The following is a 21,125-nucleotide window of genomic DNA, read 5'->3' as shown; positions in this document are numbered from 1 at the left end:
CGGCCTTAACACCCCAGTACAATCCTTGGTGTTAGCAGATGCCAGTGTTGCAATCAAGTGTGAAACAGGCAATTGCATTGTGGGATTGAAATGACCCAAGTTTTGCAGGAACATGAGGAAAGAAAAGATTAAAATGAAGGTTTAAACTTTGCCGTGGGAAAGTCGCAGCGGAAGAGGAAATAAATGGCAATAGCGGACAATTTTTAAACAGAGTGGGAAAGTTGGTAATGCTATGGCACTCAATTTATACGGCTTAGGAAAAAAGCGATGGAGGCCCTGATTTCCCAGAATGCTGTGCACCGGAGAACACCCTCCATGAGTGCTCCGAGCATACAGCCGGGCACACAGCCCTTTCTCTGCCCCACGGAATTCTGGGAGGGAAGGTCTGTCATTGCTTTTCCCCCATGGTGTTTCAATATTGTGCGCGATAGCATTACCAACTTTCCCACCCTGTTTAAAAATTGTTCGCTATTGCTATTTATTGCAAGCCCATTCCCACGGTTCCTTATAAAGGTTTATATTGGTCAGCCCAACAACAGGGGCTGAAGGGCTCAAACTGTGCAGGACATAAAGCTTAATTATGTTATAATTAGGGATGATTAATTTTGTTCAAATATAAGATCATAATATGTTGATCAGGATTTAGGGCAGGCCCACCATCGCTCGATACATCATGACGTTACCGGTAGAAGGGAAAACAGCTCTAACCCTGGGGATGGCTCCTTGCAAGTGTGAAAGCCTTCAGTGTCCCAGTTGGGAGTGATCAAGTTTGAAAAGCCAAACCTCCCATCCCTCTCGTGGGATGCAAGTGTGAAAGCACCCTTAGAAGGCAAATGAAGTTGAGCACGCGGAAGCTGGCCACTCACCATACCAGGTACAATGTAGCAAAAAAGATCAACCTGAAGCTACTCCCCTTCACCCTGGCCTGACCAGCAACTCAAGAAAGGGGTAGACGGACAGGACCGAGTTAACCAAAATCATCCGGCCACGGAGGACTGCAGAAACAACAGGAGGTGGATCATGTGCAGAGCTGCATTTGTTGACAAATTAATTAAACATTTTAAACTGGAAATTATTTTAGTCACATTGACAACTTTTTCTTTTCAAAGTATCAAATATTAAGTAAATACTCGAAAGAAACCACAAATTAAATATGCTACTGTGCAGATTATTAGAAGTTTCTAAACACAGTCACTGTAGTTAGTAAGGTTGTGAGGGTTCAACACCAGGGATGCCAGCATTTACTCTACACTGACACTCCTCTACTGGAAGGGCCGTGGGTCACACAAAAGTTTAGAGTCCCGTCCTTTTGCCCCAGCGAACGAATAGTTTGGAGGTAGGGAGATATCCCCACTGCCCTGGCCAGCATTAGTCCTATAAACAATGTCCGCAGAACAGACGGTTCCACCCCCCACCCCCACCCCCCACACATCGGTTCTGCGGTACGCCGCTACATTCCTAGATAACAATGGTGACCCTCTTCAACATGTATGTCCCCGGCTGTAAGGCACTTTGGGATGTCCTGAGGTCTCAAGGGTGCTCTTTGCTTCTAAAGGTAATTTCCCCTTTAGCCTTGGAAATTTCATCTACCCCCCACCACACCCCCCCCACTTAACCAACGCAGACATGTTAACAATCTCTAACTACAAATAAATCATGAAAAGAATGATCATCTTGTTTTCCTGCTTAAATCTTGGAATAAATTATATTTGTCCAGAGGCTTTTAAAATGAGTTGTTTAAAATTAAGAGGACATAAAGGATGTCCCTTGGACATTGTGAGTGATATTTTTTCCGGTGTAAACATTGAAGTTTGATTGGACCACAACAGCTCAACAGTGCTTGAGTGGGAAGAGAGGGCCTCCCCCACATCCAGAATCCAGGCCAAGAACATCGAATATATAATGAGGTGTTAAGGTTGAGTTAAGACTTAGTTCAAGTATTACATCCATTCAATCTGATAGTTTTTTTGCATTTTCACCCATTGGATCATTGTTCTGTTCTTCAACCCGTACAGTTCCATAAGAATTGACATTGTTGACCTGTGGTTGGACTTTTCCTGACTTTTTCTGCTCTGTAAAAGAAAGAGAACACATGGTAAAGAACCGTCTTAATCTTTAATGTCAAATGTAAGGTGATTCACTTAACTAGTAGACACTCCAACATCTCCTCACTTGTCAGGAAGGTGCCACAACGACTGCACTTCCAGAGAAGACTGAAGCGGGCAAGGCTACCGGCCACCATCACGTCAACCTTCTACAGGAGCTCTATCAAGAGCATCACAGTGTGGAACGGTTGCTGCAGAGAAATGGATTGGACATCAATCTGCAGGACCAAAAGAGTGGCAGAGAGGATCACTGGAGTCTCCGCCCCTCCACCCCCCGATCCCACCCCCACCCCATCGATGTGATCGACTGGGATAATTGTCTGAAGAGGGTGCACAAATTCATTGAGGACCCCTTCCCCCTTTGAACACAGCATCTTTTAGCTCCTCCCGCCGGGAAAGAGATCCAGGAGGATCAGAGCCAGTATCACCAGGCTGAGGAACAGCTTCTTCCCACGGGCAGAGAGAATGTTGAATGACGAAAGGAACTGCTCACATTAACCCTCCGAGTCTCTAATCTATACTAAACAATATTTATTTATTTATCCATGTGTATATGTATATTTGTCCCACATATGTATTGTTTGTCTGTATGTGTGTTGATCTGTGTCTGTGTATTTTTACATCGAGGACTGGAGAACGATGTTTCGACAGGTTGTACTTGTACAATCAGATGACAGTACTCTCGACTTGAATGTATCCAGTGAACAGCAGGTCTCTTAAAAAGCATTGATGTACAGAAGGATCTGGGGGGTGGGGGTCTAGCCCATCGCTCCTTGAAAATGGCCATGCATGTCGAACGTGGAGGTGAAGAGGCGTATGGGATGCTTGACTTCATTGGGTGGGGTACAAGACGGAAGAGGTCACGTTCAGTTGGCCCTTGAATCGTATGCAGTTCTGGTCATCCCATTATGGGAAGGAGGCGGAGACTTTGGAAAAGGTGCAGAAGAGAAAGGATGCCATCTGGATTAGAGGTATGAGCTATGGGGAGGGGTTGGAGCATCGGGAGGAATGATAGAGGTCTCTTATGAGAGGCATTGATAGGGTAGACAGTCAGAATCTTTTCCCCCAGGGTAAAAATATCAGACGGATTTAAGGTGAAGGTTAGGGTTAGGCCCAGCACACAAGGACAGCTTCTTTCCTCTGCCATCAGATTTATGAATGGACCATAAGCCGCAGACACTACCTCACTTCCTCCTATTTTCTTGCCTGATTCATTTACTTGTGAAGTGTAATTAAGAGCAATATTTGCACCGCGACGCTGCCACAAAACAACACATTTCACAACAATAAATTCTGATTCTTCTGAGAAGGTTGAATTTAAAGGCGATGTGAGGGGAATGTTTATTTTTAACCCAAGAGAGTGGTGGGTGTCTGGAACAGGCTGCCAGGAGTAGAGGTGGAGGTATACACGACAACCATTCAAGAGGCTTCCGGAGAAAGACGCATGAACATGCAGGGATCGGAGGGGTGCAGGTAGCAGAGGTTTAGCTTAACTCCTGTTCCTGTGCTCTGTTCTGTAGTTCCATGAATGTACAATGGGATTACAGTATATTTCAATGTATAAGATGACCCCCTTGAAGCACCCAAAACTACGCCAAAAGCAGGGATCATCTTATAGGCCAGGTACAAAAATGTAATCTTAAAATTCTACTCAAAATACCATCCAATTAGTTCCATAACCCACTCAGACCCCACCTTACAACAAATGTTTGCTACCAGTATATTAGGAAGAAATTTTTATTGTTAAGAAAACACATCTAAATTCCTTCAAAATCAATATCACTATCTCATTGTCTGAGACAAAGAACTTGGCAAACACGTCCAGAGTCTCACTCTTAACACCACGTCATGCAGGCCCCAGACTGAATCCGTTGAGTCGCTTTCAGCTTCTTCGCCAGTGTCCCACAATAAATCAGGCTCCATACCATCCATTGCACAAGAGATAACGCACTTTTTGAAAGATTTTGTTACAGTCTCGACTTTTACTTTATATTGGGGGGGGGTTGCCTTATACACCCAATATAGGATAAAACCATGAAATTCAGGCTGGAATTGGGGACCCGTCTTATCTGAAGATCGTCTTGTTTGCCGAAATATACAGTAATCTCAAACCTGTCAGAGCCACTGGTAATGTTGCTAATTGGAATTGCCCCACAAGTGGCTACGGGTCTGAACTAATCCGTTGCCACCTGCAGGTCTGAGCTGACAAGGCTGGATCATGAGATGCCGTTGATTAGCACCAGTAACATTTAGTGTTCTCACTGGTGGGGCAGTGGGCAAGATCCCAGGAGAACAGAATAGTGGCAGGAACAGGCCACTGGGTCCCCAAGCCTGCCTTGCCATTGTCTTTCTCCAAAAATAAACTTTATCCACAATAAAAATAATTTACAAAACAAAGTCTGTTCAGAATCAGAATTTATTAGCATGAATAAGTCATGAAATTCGTTGTTTTGCGGCAGCGTCACAGGGCAAACGTTTAAATAAACCACCTTACAAAATAAACAAAAATAGTGCAAGAAAAAGTCAAAGTGAGGCAGTTGATCCTTCAGGAATCTGATGGCTGTTTATTTATTTGTAGAGATGAAATACTTGTCCTGCATATGTATTGTTTCTCTGGATTGTATTGTGTGTCTGTGTGTTTTGCACCGAGAACAGGAGAACGCTGTTTCGTCGGGCTATATCGTCAGATGATAACGAACTTGACTGGTCAAACCTCCTGGGGCTCGCACAGTGCTGCTGGGAATGGGGTTTCAGGATTTTACATAGAACATTCCAGAACAGTACAAACCCTTCGGCCCACGATGTGGTGCTGACCTATGTAAAGCCACTCGAGAATCTAACCCTTCCCTCCCTCACAGCCATAACCCTCTATTTTTCTTGCATCCGTGTGCCTATTTCAGCATCTTTTGAATGTCCCTATTGTTCCAGCCTCCACCGCCGGCCCTGGCCATGCAGTCCAGGCACCCTCTGCTCTCTGTGTAAAAAAACTTATCTTTCCTCCTCTCCCCTCCCCTTAAACAGGTGTCCTCTGGTGTTTGCTACCGCTGTCCCAGGAAAACAGTTCTGGATGTCCATGCCATCTAGGTCCTTCAATCTAATGCACCTTTATAAAATCACCTCTCATCCTTCATCAGCCGAGAGAGAAAAGCCCTCGTTAGCTCAACCTTACTTCATTTTAAAGATTTTTAAATGTTATTTACAGCACGGTAGAAGCTGATTTTGGCCATTTTTTGTGCCATTCCGTTACACAGAAATGAACCTACAACCCCATATGTCTTGATGGGCAGAAGCACCCGGGGAGAACCCACACTGGTCATTGGGAGAACTTACAAACTCCTTACAGACAGTAGAGATTTGAACCCCAGTCCCAACCGCTGGCACCATAAAGGTACTGCCAACAGTGCAAGCCCAGAGGTGGTGAAGTCAGATCCATTTACTGTGTTAAAGAGACATGAAAAAGGATACAATCCTAATCGGGGTAATTAGGATTAGTATAGATGGGCAGAAGGGTCAACATGGATGTGATTAGTATAGATGAGCGGAGGGGGAGTTTGCATGGACATGACAGGCTGAAGGGCCTGTATAACAATGACCGGGTTTTAAAAGGCACCTTGTTGGTGGTGCACATGTCAGCTGCAATGTAGTTATGGGGATGAGCCATTTAAACCTGTGCCATTCAGTTACACCCAAATTAGCCTACAACCCCGCACGTCTTGGAAGGAAACCAGAGCACCTGGGGAGAACCCACACAGGTCATGGGACAATATACAAACTCCTTTCAGACAGCACTGGATTTGAATCCAAGTTCTAATAGCGTCATGTTAAATGCTGTGCTAACCGTGCGGCCTTCTTTAATTCAGAAACAGACCGCATATTAGCACCCAGTTAACTGCTCTAAATGTCTTTCTATTCCACGAGAAAGGTTGTTTGCTTCCTTGTCGGATGGCACAGTATCATTCCAGAGGTTTCCAGCTGATATATTTTCATTTGTACATAGATGAAGGTTATTTGGCCCATCAAGTTAATGGCAGCCCTGAGCCATCCCAGCTGTGCCATTCCCACATCTATATTCCCGTCATCAATTCTCCTTTATATGCCCACCTATGGGATGCCGGATAAGCAAATTTCCCAGTTGCTTGAGATTACATATTGTGTGATTGTCGAACGAATGGCGAGGCGCGCCAATTAAAAAAATCTGTATTTTTTACTTATTTATTTTTCATGATTGTTTTGCTTTAATTCTGAATAACAGAGGTTTTACAGTTCACCTCTTGCCCCCTCCCCAACCCTTCTTCCCCCCCCCTTTTCCCCCTTTTATACATGATATCTCCCTTTGCCACCTGAGCCTCAATAAACGTTGACTGACCATTTCTCCCCACGGAAGCTGTCTGACCTGCTGAGTCCTTCTGCCGTCTCTTTGTTCACTCAGCATTTCAGCTCCTGCAGTTCTTGTGCAACTCAAATCCATCTGTTCACTAGCCACCCCCCCCCACCCCCGTGCCCAATTCTCTGGCCACCTGCATGCACAGGGAGCCATTTACGGAGGCAAAATAACCCGCCACCTCACCGCATCAGAGTCCCTGTGCCAGAATTGAAAAGCTGACAAGGAGCCGGTAAAGCTGTGGGTGAGGTGGGATATTTCCGGCATCATCAATGAATTGGGACTGCTTTCAGGGCAGTACCGTTGCTGGCATGGCCATCCACTCAGCCAGACCTGGATGCCCTTGACGGAGTGTGGGAGAAGTGGAAACACCTGTTACGGAGTCCAGAGGACCCCAAACACCAGCAGCAATAGATTTGCACCACAACACAGGGTTACTTCAACAAAAGTAGTTTTTAATTATAATTGAACCAGAAACTTTAACTTATTAACCTACTTAACTAACCTACCTAACTACTCAATCCTCCCTCTAACACTAAGCGCAGGTGTGTGTAATGTAAATTAAAGATTAGAAAAGTTTCTTTGAATTACAGTCCAATTCTTGTACTGTGCACAGAAGTTAGCATTAACAAAGTTCACCAGTCTTTGGTGCTTAACAGGCAGACGGTTACCACTCAGGAGGGTTCTTGCAGGTTTTCAGAGAGATTCCTTTTCCAGGACATCCACAACTTATTCCTTCTCAATCAGTCTTGCTGACAAAACTTGCTCCCTTCAGGGTTCTCCAGATGATCTTCTTTCTTTCAGGTCACCTTTCACACTGCCAGTCTTCACCTTTGACCAGACACCCTTCCAAAATTTGCCAGCTTTGTCCTTCTGGAAATTATTTCTGTCGCCTGTTTCACACCCTCCCTCTCTGAGAGCAAAACTCTTCTCCCTTGCCTGCAAAGATCACATGCTCTCCCAGACAAACTGCTATCGATACCTTGTTGCCTCCTGCAAAATGTATTCTGCAAAAGTCCTGCAAATATTCTGTGTTTTAAAATGTGTGTGTGCAAACTGCTCTAACAATTCCTCCCAAACCATCTCCAAATACTCTCACACACCACACTACTCACAGCTGAATTCCATGAGAGCCACCCCATGTGGAAACAGGCCCTTCAGCCCATCTTGCCCACTCCATCCATAATGTCCCACCCACATTTAGTCCAAATCCCTCCAAACCAGTGGTTCTCAAACATTTTTTTCCCCACTCGCATACCACCTTAAGAAACCCCTTATGAACCACGAAGAAGCTATGCCTTGGGTGCTCTGAAGTTGATAAGGTATTACTTAAGGTGGTATGTGAATGGGGGAAAAAAGGTGGAGAACCATTGCTCTAGACGCATCCTATCCATGTATTGTCCAATTTTTAAATTAAAATTGCAATAGTATTTGTCCAGCAGCCCGTTCCATCCACCCACCACCTTGTGTGTAAAAAAATACCTTCAGGTTCCGATTAAATCTTCCCCCTCCATCTTAAACCCATGTCCTCTGGTTACTGGTTTCCCTATTCTGGGCAAAAGATTCTCTATGTTCATACGATCTATTCACCTTCCTGTGCTCCAAGGATTAAAACCCCAGCCTGGTCAACCTCAGATTCCTTCAGGTGAAAGTGATTTTGACCCAAGTACAGCAGACACAATGGTGTGACATTGGTTCAATCTGCCACTGCCTGTGGTGTCCCTTATAGATAAATAGATATAGATATATATAGAGAGAGTGAAAGGGAGAGAGTGACACACACACACACACACACACACACACACACACATATACAGATTGGATGTGTACATGGAGGTGAGGGGGTTGGAGGGTTATGGACGGAGAGCGGGAAGGTTGAGCTGGTGGAGTTGTTCTAGTGAACCGGTGCAGACTCAAAGGGCCGACATGGCCTGTTTCCGCGCCGTAAACGGGTATATGGTTATTATATGGTTATATCCTAAATAGTTGGGACCAGGCCTATTTCAGATAAATGTAGATAGATATAAAAATATAGATAGATAGATAGATAGATAGATAGATAGATAGAGAGAGAGAGTGAAAGAGAGAGAGGAAGAGAGAGACACACACACTCACAAGCACATATATACACACAGTACAACTCCGATTATCTGAAATGGTTGGGACCAGGCCTATTTCGGATAAACATAGATAGATATAAAAATATAGATAGATAGATAGATAGATAGAGAGAGAGTGAGTGAAAGAGAGAGAGGAAGAGAGAGAGACACACACACTCACAAGCACATATATACACACAGTACAACTCCGATTATCCAAAATAGTTGGGACCAGGCCTACTTCGGATAAACGTAGATAGATATATAAATATAGATAGATAGATATAGAGAGAGAGGGAGAGAGCGACACACACGCACACTCACAAACACATATATATACACAGTACAACTCCGATTATCCGAAATGGTTGGGACCGGGCCTATTTCGAATAAATGTTTTTTTCGGAGAACCAGTCACTTTTTAAAAACAGCCTATAGCAACAGCAAATCACTTTTAATAGGATCCTTAGGCATTTAAATAGTTTTTAATTCTCACCAAAAAAATGCTGGCCATTGCCATCACCGACACTTCCCCACCAAGGCCCCGCTCGTGCCTGGAGCAGGAGGCCCTGGTCCTTTCCTGGAGCTTGAGGTCCCCACTGCCACCCGGAGCCCGGGGTACCCGGTCATTTCGGCTCCGAAAACCTTCGGATAAATGAGGATTTTGGAGAATCTGATTTCAGATAATCGGAGTTATACTGTATATACGCGCGCGCGCGCGCGCGCGCACACACACACACACACACACACACACACACACACACACACACACGCAAACACACGCACACGCACACGCACACACAGTACATGTATGTATGTGTATGATATACTATCATATATGTTTTCATCATATATCCAATAAATTAAAGCATCTGCTCAATCTTTTACTGGTGCCCTGAGTGAGAATTTTCACACAACTGTGACTCCTCTCTGCCAGTTGGAATCTGCTGGCTCTATCAATTAACCTTTGGAGTCAATTCATACAGCAAACCCCCTTTCCATATGAACACCTACGGTCCCCCTCATTTAAGAAAAAGCTATGTTTTCTATTCACCTCATAAACATTTTTAATGTCTTTCATGTAGGCAGTAGGAGAGAAGATGAGAAGAAACCAAAACTTGACTGCTTCACAGGGAAGGGGATGAACCCCAAAATTCTGCAGAAAAGCTGAAGGAACTCGGCTGGTCTCACAGTGTCCATAGGAGGTAAAGATAGATTGGACCAGAGCCCTTCTTCAAGGGAAGGGGGCCCATAAACGTTGAGCAGAGCCCCGAGGAAATCAGAATTTATTGTCTTGAACATGTCACGAAATTCATTGTTTTATGGGAGCATCTCAGTGCCAACACTTACCTAACGATCTTACAAAATAAGCAAAATAATACCTGAGAAAGAAAAAGTCAAAGTGAGGCAGTGTTTGTGGTTCATTCAGGAATCTAATGGCAGAGGGGAAGAAGCTGTCCTTGTGCCGCTGGGTGCTCGTCTTTTAGCTCCTGTACCTTTTTCCAGATGGTAATAGAGTGAAGAGGGTGAAGAGCCTGGGTGGTGGGGGGTCTTTGAGGATAGAGACTACTGTTTTAAGACACCGCCTCTTGTAGACATCCTCAATGGAGCGAAGTCTGATGCCCGTGATGTCGCAGGCCAAATTAACAACGCTCTGGAGTATTTTCTTGCCCTGAGAGTTGGCGCCTCCGTACCAGACAAATGTCACCAGCCAGAATGCTCTCTTTGGTGATGTACCGAATCTCCTCAAACTCCTCACAAAGTATAGCCGCTGGCGAGCCTTCCTCGTGATTACATCGAGATGGAGGATCCAGGACAGATCCTCGGAGACACTGTCACCCAGGAATTTGAAGTTCTTGACTCTCTCCATTGCTGACCCCTCGATGAGGCTTGCAGGATTATTCTGAACAGCTGCCTAACATTCTGTTTAGACTGACCAATGCTCATCAGGTTGAATTAGTAACATCTACCCAGTTCAGAGTGTACTAACAATAACCACATAAGACTAAGAGGTCTTGTCTCTCTGCAAGACGAACCTAGAAGGCTGGACTGTAGCTCTGGACGGCTTTAGAGACAAGATCACTGGGATGACCCCTGGTGACCTAGTGGTGGAATTACATCTCACCAGACAGAGCAATGAACTGAAAGTGTTCATAATTCATGGCCACAGACACCTTCGGGAAGAAGGTTCTGTATAGAGGTTAGGTCCAGCACCTCTCACTTCAGGGACAGTCTATTTCCCAAAGCCTATCAGGCACTTGAACCTCCCCACACTCCCTAATATTGAACTATTCAAATAGAGCTGTTTGCACTATTAAAACACCACCTTTTCCTTGCAGTACCATAATTGTGAATTATATATCTGGCCTCTTAAATCTCTCCCCTCTACACCATCTTGTTCTGGAATTTTTTACTCTGGGAAAAAGCTTTCACTTTATCCCATGCCCCTTGTGTTTTTATATTCTTAGGTTCAGGATATTTTAACAGCGTGGATGAACAGAAGGACATTCGATTCCAAATCTATACGTCTCTGAAAGTCGCCGCGCAACGGGTTGATAGGACAGTTAAGAAAGAAGATGGGACACTGGCCTTCATTAGTCGGGAGATTGAGCTCAGGAGTCATGAGGTGATGATGCAGCTCTACAAATCTCTGGTGAGACTGCACTTGGAGTATGATGTTCAGTTCTGCTCCCCCATTACATGAAGCAAGTGGAAGCTGTGGAGAAGGTGTAGAGGAGATTGACCAGGATGTTGCATGGATTGGAAAAAAATGTCTTACGAGGCAAGGTTAGCAGAGCTGGGACTTTTCTCTTTGGATGAGAGGTCTACAAGATTCTGGGAGACATAGATAAGGTGAACAACCAATGCTTTTTTCCAGAGCAGGAGAAGCAAACACTAGATGACATCTGTACAAAAAGAAGGGAAGAAAGTCCGGGGAGACATCATGGGTAAGTTTTTTTTTTACACAAGAAGTTGTAGGTGCCTGGAAGGCATTTCTAGGGATAGTGGTGGAGGATTGAATAATAGGGGCATTTAAAAGGCTATCTCGGCTGCACCATTTCATCAGATGCAAGGATCGACAATGAGATAGACAACAGACTCGCCAAGGCAAATAGCGCCTTTGGAAGACTACACAAAAGAGTCTGGAAAAACAACCAACTGAAAAACCTCACAAAGATAAGCGTATACAGAGCCGTTGTCATACCCACACTCCTGTTCGGCTCCGAATCATGGGTCCTCTACCGGCACCACCTACGGCTCCTAGAACGCTTCCACCAGCGTTGTCTCCGCTCCATCCTCAACATCCATTGGAGCGCTCACACCCCTAACGTCGAGGTACTCGAGATGGCAGAGGTCGACAGCATCGAGTCCACGCTGCTGAAGATCCAGCTGCGCTGGATGGGTCACGTCTCCAGAATGGAGGACCATCGCCTTCCCAAGATCGTATTATATGGCGAGCTCTCCACTGGCCACCGTGACAGAGGTGCACCAAAGAAAAGGTACAAGGACTGCCTAAAGAAATCTCTTGGTGCCTGCCACATTGACCACCGCCAGTGGGCTGATAACGCCTCAAACCGTGCATCTTGGCGCCTCACAGTTTGGCGGGCAGCAGCCTCCTTTGAAGAAGACCGCAGAGCCCACCTCACTGACAAAAGGCAAAGGAGGAAAAACCCAACACCCAACCCCAACCAACCAATTTTCCCTTGCAACCGCTGCAATCGTGTCTGCCTGTCCCGCATCGGACTGGTCAGCCACAAACGAGCCTGCAGCTGACGTGGACTTTTTACCCCCTCCATAAATCTTCGTCCGCGAAGCCAAGCCAAAGAAGAAAGAGGTACACGGATGAAAGAACAATAAGAGGGTTACGTTAGTGAGGGATTGGGTTTTTTTTTTGGTAGTTATGTATAGGCCAGCACAACATCGTGAGCCAAAGGGCCTGTACTGTGCTAAAATGTTCAATGTTTATAAACAGGGTCTGCGTTCAGGCTCCAGGCAAAAAAGGCCGATCCTATCCAGTCCCCCCCTTATCACCCAAGCCCATCAATCCCTCAAAGCTCTGCAGTGGATGTCCAAAGCCACAATGTAAATGAGGAATAAAGGCAATGACATTTCCACAGTCGATGTATTCCTCATCTTGCCCATTGCAGGGCAGGCAGAACTCTTCCTTTGACAGCCCTTGACCAATTGAACTCCTGAATCACTGCGGATTTTCCCAATGCTCCAAGTTAAACAAAGGCCACCAAACTCTAATTTTGTCTTATTTTTGGGTCAAACATGGCTTTAGTGCAATTAATCATTTTTAACCTCCTTTCTTTGATAATATAGTTTAAAAAAACCCTGGTATCTGGCATCCATGGGAATTGATAGATGCTGGATAAGAGAATTTTCCAGTTGCTTTAAATTACATGTTGCGTGATTGGTGAACTAATGGCAAGGCGCACCAATTTTAAACTTCCGTATTTTTTACCTATATATTTGCCGCGATTTTTTTGCTGGTGGCTTGAATTCTGGATAACGGGATTTCTGTATTCTGTAAAATGACCAAAGACTAGACAATAATAAAGGATTCATACTTGGAATGATGCCCATGTCGATATAGGAGACCTCAGCTGTCTGCTTCTCTCTGTTCTTGGCGATCAGGAAAACACCGAGGAATGAGAGCATACACCTAGGAATTTCAAAACAAGACATTTCCAGCAGCAAGAAGGCAAAACCCTGGAAAAGGTCCCTCACACAAGCCATCGCTCTTTGGAACTCATTGGAAGAGAAAATAGCTTGGCAAAATGCACGCTCGTATACCCCCGCCTTACAGCAGTTCGAGTAACACCTTTCTGGAACTTACAAGTCACAGCTGAAAATTTTCGAGTTGCGAAATAATAATTTGCCCTCTTTAAATTTTAGCACGCATTTCCTGACACATCCACTGGCATTATGGCTTCAAGTTAAGGAAAATTGCAATACAGATGATTTTCTGGGAAGGGAACGCCCTCCCTCCCCCTCGTAACATGGGGTCAACTGTGCAACATGTCACAGCGTAAGTCGCGGTTTATGATGGGACACTCGGAAGGTTTCAACACTCACCCCAAAAGGAACATGAAGACATTGAGTAAAGCAGCACCATAGAACTCCTGATAAAATATTACCCCTGCAACAGAACAGAATACAAAGAAAATTAACTCTCACATAAGAAACAGGAGCAGGAGTCGGCTGTCCGGCCTGTCGACCCTACTCTGCCATTCAATGAGATCGTGGCTGACCTGATGATTGGCTCATCTTCATCTAATAATACTTTTTAAGTTTTAAATTAAACAGAAAACATTCTTTAGTATACTGCTATATTTCACAGAAGATCTGGACTATGGTATAGCCTTTTCCCCATTCCCCTTAATTTCCCTACTTTGTAAAAAAAATCTATCCAACTTTTTCTTAATTGTAGCTTCAATGGGCAGGGAATTCCATAGATTCACCAACATTTGGGAAAAGCAGTTCCACCTCATCTCTGTCCTAAATCTACTACCCTGAATCTTGAGGCTATGTCCCAAATTCTAGTCTCCCCCACCAATGGAAACAACTTACCTACCTCCATCCTTTCATATTTTATTACATTTCTAGAAGATCTCCCCTCATTTTTCTAAATTCCAGCATGGAATTTCCTTTTATCCTTACATTGCACAGAAAGGGGGCCCTTCCATCTTTCTCCAGTCTCTCTCTCTCTCTCTCCTTACTTTCCCACAAACCCATGTGCCCACAAGCACACTTAGCATAAATAGTGAGCCTATGCCACAAACTTTATCCAGGAAGGTGGTGAATGCAGCTCAGAACATCAGTCAAACCTCCCTCCCTTCCATGGACCATCTTCGTCAAGGGCTCAAGCCTGGTTAGAACAGAGATGCGGAGGAATTCTTTCAGCCACAGGGGGGTGAATCTGTGGAATTTGTTGCCATGGGCGATTGTGGAGGCCAGTTCGCTGGGTGTATTTAAGGTAGAGATTGATAAGCCAGGGCATCAACCGTTATGCGGAGAAGTCCGTGTGGTGGGGCTGAGTGGGGAAATGGGTCAGCTCAGGATGAAGTGGCAGGGCAGACTCAATGGGGTGAATGGCCTATTTCTGCTTGAGGCAGCCAGTGGCTTGAATTCAAGATAACAGGGGGTTTACTGTAATTTGTAAAATGACCAAACATCTGACAATAATAAAGGATTCATAATGATAAATAATAAGACCTATGTCTTATGACCTTAATGTCTGTTTCTAATTCCCATTGAAGAGAGATGGTAGTTAGGAGACCAGCAGCAGCCCTGGTGCAACATGGAGATGAGACCAGGTAAATATCTCGGACTTAAAGCACAATCTGCTGCAGGAATTCAATGGATGGAGCAGCATTAGTGGGGCTTCAACCAATCTGCTGAATGAATTCCTGTATCTGCAGTTCCTTGTGAATACCCAGAGATATCAGATTTCCTTTTCTGGGGAAGGTGGGGATAGATATAAAGGAAAGGATGTTTTAAATGGTTCTAATTTAAATGTTAAATTTAGACCTACAGACCCTTCTGGCCCACAATCCCGTGCCGCCCAATTACACCCGACTGACCTACAAACCCCGGTTTGTTTTTGATGTGGGGGAGGAAGCTGGAGCACCCGGAGGAAACTCATGCAGTCAACGGGGAGAACGTACAAATGCCTCTCAGACAGCGCGGGATTCGATCCCAGGTCGCTGTTGTAACGGTGTTGCGCTAACCGCTACACTAACTGTACCCTTATTGAAGTTTCCAAAATAATAAATAGGACAGAAGGTTTAGCAAAGGATAAACATTTAAACTCAGGCAACACAGAGACAAGTGGGAGAAAGGAGGTAATCTCGGGACTGAAAGGGCTGTATTTAAATGCACTCAGTTTATGAAATGAGGGAGGCAAGATTACAGCACAGTTGAAAATTGGCAGGGATAATGCTGTGGGCGTAACAGAGATGTGGCTGAAGATGGGCCCATGGATACGCATCCTATCAAATGTCAGGCAGGTGGGCAGTGGGGATGGCATGGGTCTGTCAGTAAAATATGAAATCCAATCCTTAGGCCAGTGGTTCTCAACTATTTTCTTTCCACTCACATCCCACTTTAAGTATTCCCTATGCCATCGGTGCTCTGTGATTAGTAAGGGATTACTTAAGGTGGGATCTGGGTGGGAAGAAAATGGTTGAAAAGCACTTTTTAATTGTACCTCATTGTGCATGGTTTCATAACTCCAAAGAAAATGGGCAAATGACAATTTTTCTCAAGCCAAATATTTCAGTAACAATGGGGTCTAGAGCAGTGATTCTCAACCTTCTCTTCCCACCCACATCCCATCTTAAGCGATCCCTTACTACTCACAGAGCACCGATGGCATAGGGATTACGTGAGTGGAAAGAAAAAGTTTGAGATCCTCTGCCTTAGCGAGAAGGGATACAGGATCAGAGGGGGTAGAATCCTTGAGGGTGGGGTAAAAATACCTGATAGCAGTTACATATAGGTCCCCGAACAGCAGCCGGGTTGACAACAGAAGGCAATGTAAAGGAAGCAATGTAACAGTGGTCCTGGGGACTTCAATATGCCTTACCTGCGATAATAGCGCTGGTCGTGAAGAAAACAAAGTTGATTGGCACGACCTCCGTTGCCTTGTAGAGGCGCATGGCTTGGTTCAAGAACCTGCAAGGAAGCACCATTGAGCAGGGGGATTCGAGGCTCTGCTCACAGAAGTGAAGCCGGCTCATTTAGTGGAAAGCTTCATTCAGAGCGTCATGACGGAGGCAAATCTTGCGATGACCTGAGGGCACCTGACGCAGGCAATTCCGAGAGAGGGGACATCTCATTCAGACGCGTAAGATCCCGCAAAAGGGCGAGAGGGTTGATGTTGAGCACAGGAACATCCCGACTTAAGGGGGCACTGTTTCAGAAGAAGGGTAGGGGAGAGATGAGCAGCAATTCCTTGGATAAATGCAGCGCAGAAACAGGCGCTTTGTCCAGATCTCCATGCCCACCATTCAGCAGCATCAATAGGATTGGTGCCACCTAGTGCAGTAACTTGTGGAGCCACCATGGCAGAAGGCTTTTTTGATCTTTTTCTTTAATTACTACTTCATTCTCAAAAAAGTCATTGATATCAGTTCACAAACACTAATTCCCACAACACTGAAGCTAAAACACCAGAAAATCTGACAACTGCAGCGACTATAAAAACACCAGCAGCAACAAAAACAACAGCGCTTGCTGGTGCAGAGAAACCACGATTCGAAGCGTCATCGGGTGATAACGACAGCTCTGACTGGAGCCCATTAGAAGATTCAAAAAGTAAATGAGCATTGAGTTTTAGCCTTGTAGATAAATTGATACATGTAAGCTGGGCTTACAAAAATGATTTTGTTGTTCTAACTAACTACAGGGATATTTTTAATAATATATTCCTGCTGAAACACAAAAGTTTTTGTGTTACCCCCCCTCTGATGATGTCACCCGATGTGGGCCACACCCCACCAGTGATGCCAGAGCCACCATTAACTACCCATTGACACTGATCCCATTTTTTCAGGCATTCCTCCAGCTTCCCCCCCCTTCCCTTTCTTCTCCTATCAGACAGCTCCCCTTCAGCCCTTCGCCCTCTCCCCATCACTTCTCAGCATCTTTCTCTTCTACCCTCCCACCTCTAGCCACCTCTTACCTGTGCTCCTTCCCCTTCCTCCCTCCTCTCCTTCTCCCTTCTCCACCCCCCCTCCCTTACCTTTTTATTCACCTGCTTTTCCTGATCCCTGACAAAGGGCCCAGGCCCAAATCACTGGTTCCCCCTTGCTTCCTGTGGACGCTGTGTGACCTGCTGAGTTTCTCCAGCACGTTTGTGTATTGCACTCGAGCCCAGCATCTGCAGACTTTCTTGTTAATCCCACTGGACAATGGCTTCTATCCTTTGGTTGTCCAACTATTTTAAATTTAAATTTAGACATACAGTTTGGTAACAGGCCCTTTCTTCCCATGAGTCCGTGCCGCCCAATTTATACCCAATTAACCTACACCCCCTGATACATTTCGAATGGTGGGAAGAAACTGGAGCCCCCAGCGAAAACCCATGCAGACATGGGGAGGACATACAAACTCCTTACAGACAGCGGGGGATTGGAACCCCAGTCCCGATCGCTGGCGCTGTAAAGGCATGGCGGTAACTGTTACTCCAACTGTGACAACCAATTTCTGGAACCTTGTGAGTTTCTTCCTCCTCCACCACCTCCAGCAACACATTCCAGTTTCCCATGACCCTCTGTGTGGAAAGGTTCTTTCTCAGATCCCCTCTGATCGTCTCCTCCCTGAATCTTAATGCTCTGCCTTGATACTTCTGTTTTGGGGAAAGGGCTTTTCACATCTTCTCTGTCCATGCCCCAAGAATTTTGATAACACCAATCAAGGTTCCTCCCCTCACCCTCCTCCACTTCAAGGAAAAAGCAACCCAGCCGACCAAGTGTCTCCTTGTAAGTGAATATCCCATCCTTTGGCACGGTTAGGTGACCAGAAATGCACACGATACTCCAGCTGTGGCCCGACCCTCGAGGTTTGAGATCAGCTTCTTTCCAACATCCAGCAGGCTCTTCAACCTCCTCTTACTCCCCCAACCATAAACTACTCTGACAACAAAAAGTGTGAAAAGCACACAGAAATGCTGGAGGAACTCAGTCGGTCTCGTAGCATCTATAGGAGGTAAAGACATATTACCGGTGTTTCGGGCATGAGCCCTACTTCAAGGTAAAAGCAAAAAGCAGGCAGGCATCTTAATTAAAGACCAAGGGAAAGAAATGGAGGGGGAGGAGTCCAAACTAACAGATATGATGAGGAGAGGTGAGAATCGATTTTGGCTCTGTGAAAAGAGAGAGAGGGAAGGGGGGAGGGGGAGAGAGAGAGAGAGAGTGAGAGAGAGAGTGAGAGAGAGAGAGAGAGAGAGAGAGAGAGAGAGAGAGAGAGAGAGAGAGAGAGAGAGTGAGAGATGTTTTTTAGATAGAATTTGCATGATTTTTACCGGTCTGGAGAATGTCCGATATCTCGGCATTGGTCGTTCACACATGAACAACCAAAACTCAAAATCTCCATTTCCTTACTCGAGTTTAGACAGGATAGCTGAAGTGCAGTAATTAAAGAGGCAGGACTTGCAACGCGCATCATCGATACATGCTTTTCATTAGCCCATTGTTCACAGAATGCCTGCAGTTAACATCAGACTGCAGGTGTTCTGGGAAATTTACTCGGGGTCTAGGAGGTAAAATATCGGAATGGGAATGGCACCCTCATTCCCATTCTGACCTTTTTACACAGCATGCGTCCAGGAAAATGGCAATAATTTGCTGGAACACAGCATAAAAAAAAATGAGAGAGAGAGAGTGAGAGAGAGAGGGAGAGACAGCAAGCTAGAGAAAAGGAGACGGTAATATATCTTTACGGACCCTGCGAGACCGGCTGAGTTCCTCCAGCATTTCTGTGCTTTCACTACAATCTCAGCATCTGCAGACTCTTGTGTTTAACACCACAAAACGAAAGGCCTCAATTCTTCTTATAACTGTAACTTTTGTTGAATATAGTTTTTTTTTGCATTACTGATAAGTGGTAATTCTGCCACGCCCAGAGGAAAAAGTATCTCAGGGTTGTATGTGAAGTCGTACATGCACTCTTGACAATAAATCTGAACTTTGAACTGTCAATATTTAATCTTTTATATTTATCATCTCTTTCTATATGGTAATTTTGCACATATTTTTGGAGCTATTTCCTTTCACTAAGTACTTGTTTGGCTGCAACAAATACAACGTTCAGTGTGTATGTACATTGTACTCACATGTATGACAATAAACATGATCATAACATTGCATTATACCTCTCTGCTCTATATTGTGTGCCTTGTATAATGAAGATTGATATCCTGCATGTCTTCTCTACCATCTACCTGTTCCACCGTGTTTGAGAACCCTTGGATTTGGACACCGAGGTCCCTCTGTTCCTCAGCACTCCTTACCGTTCATTGTTCACCACTTACCCTCGTTAGTCCTCCCAATGTGTGTCACTGAAATCCCATCTGCCGCGGCTCTGCCGACTTTACCCACTTTAGATCTCCCTCCCCAGACGGGAGAAGGAGATCCATCGCAGAATGTAGTGGATCAATGAGATTATTTTGTCACTCGGAATCAGAGAGTATTGATATAGAGGAGGGGGAGAGAAAATGGACGTGGCACTTTCAGGATCAACAGAATGGCCTACCCCGCACTTCTATTTCTGACTGTCCAGACGGTGAAGAGCAAAAATTGGGTGGCACAGTTGGCGTAGCGGTCAGCGCAATGCTATTAAAGTGCCAGCTACTGCAACCACGGTTTAAATCCCACGTTGTCTGTAAGGAGCTTACATGTTCTTCCCTCCTGCATGAGTTTTCCCCAGTGATCAACCTTCCTCTCACCACGATGCTTGTAAGTCAATTGGGTGTAATTGGGAGTAACAGGCTCGTGGGCTGAAAGGGCCTGTTATCGAGCTATATTCCTAAAGTTAATTGAAAAAAAAAATTGAAAAAACCACATAAACAGTCAGGTCATGGTCATGAAGTCCTGCTCTGGGAGCTGTGTTAGCGTGGCCAACCTCGGCACCGCTTCCCTGAGGAATATCAACCATTTTAGGAATGCTCGCAAGGCCACAGGCACCGAGAATCAGGTTGAGCTTGAAGGCTCAGGTCAGTCTCCCCTCCAACGTGACACTTACTGTACTTGGAAAGCGCAGGACACCACCATAACGACCACCATCAAATAGAAAATGGGGTACTGCAGCTGAAGGTGTCCCTCGATGGATGTGGTCACCATACCAGCCACTGCCTTCACTGAGATCACTGTCAGGGAGGCTGCAAACACAATCAATGGCATCATCAGTTAAGAAATAGACAAGATGAAGCCACCGATGAACCTCACCATGGTAACGTTTACTCGGTATTAACATCTCACCCTCTCTCTGTTGTTCTGTATTTTAGTTCTGTACCATAAAACATAGAACACTACAGCACAGTACAGGCCCTTCAGCACAAGATGTTGCGTTGACCTATCTATATAATTTCCAAAAAACAACTGAAGCCCCCCCCACCTCATAACCTTCTACTTTTCTTTCATCTGTGGGCCTGTCAAAGAGTCTCTTAAATGCCCCTATTGTTCCAGACCCCATCACTGCCGGCACCCACTCTGTGTAAAAGAAAAACGTACCCCTAAACCTTCCTCCCTTCACTTTGTACCCATAAACTCTGGTGTTTACTCCACCCACACTGAGAAAAAGTTGCTGACTGTCGCCCCTTACTTGAGATGTCTAGCTGGACTGTTCACTAAACAAGCTTTATCTCTGCATCTTAGTACACATGACAACGAATAGTCCTGAAGAACTTTCTTCCAAATATAGTTTACCATGCTTGCATTTTTTTTAGATACCTACAGATTAGACATTTCCTGAATATGGTAGTCTAATTATCTAACATTACAACAACCAGATTTACTTGACTCTTTGTTCCAG

The 21,125-nt window shown here is 45.1% G+C and overlaps 1 protein-coding gene across 10 annotated transcripts in view; it reads right to left on the bottom strand.

Annotated features, from left to right (window-relative positions):
- Positions 1–1,588: 1,588 nt before the first annotated feature.
- LOC138755834 (NIPA-like protein 2) overlaps positions 1,589–21,125 on the bottom strand; it is an 86,149-nt gene continuing 66,612 nt past the window's right edge. For 4 of the 10 annotated variants that reach the window (XM_069922531.1, XM_069922532.1, XM_069922535.1 and 1 more), the window contains 6 exons: positions 20,337–20,472; positions 16,180–16,268; positions 13,668–13,731; positions 13,160–13,254; positions 9,082–9,230; positions 1,589–2,072 (listed from right to left, as the gene is read on the bottom strand). In XM_069922531.1, coding sequence (XP_069778632.1) covers positions 1,941–2,072; positions 9,082–9,230; positions 13,160–13,254; positions 13,668–13,731; positions 16,180–16,268; positions 20,337–20,472 — 665 coding nt within the window. In that variant the 3' untranslated portion in view covers positions 1,589–1,940. Of the gene's footprint in view, positions 2,073–2,172; positions 2,297–9,081; positions 9,231–13,159; positions 13,255–13,667; positions 13,732–16,179; positions 16,269–20,336; positions 20,473–21,125 lie in introns of those variants that run through there. The other 6 variants (XM_069922537.1, XM_069922538.1, XR_011352583.1 and 3 more) reach the window with 5 other exon arrangements.

This window comes from Narcine bancroftii, chromosome 2 (assembly GCF_036971445.1).
Source record: "Narcine bancroftii isolate sNarBan1 chromosome 2, sNarBan1.hap1, whole genome shotgun sequence".
NCBI lineage: Eukaryota > Metazoa > Chordata > Chondrichthyes > Torpediniformes > Narcinidae > Narcine > Narcine bancroftii.
This window is presented reverse-complemented; position numbering and strand designations above follow the sequence as displayed.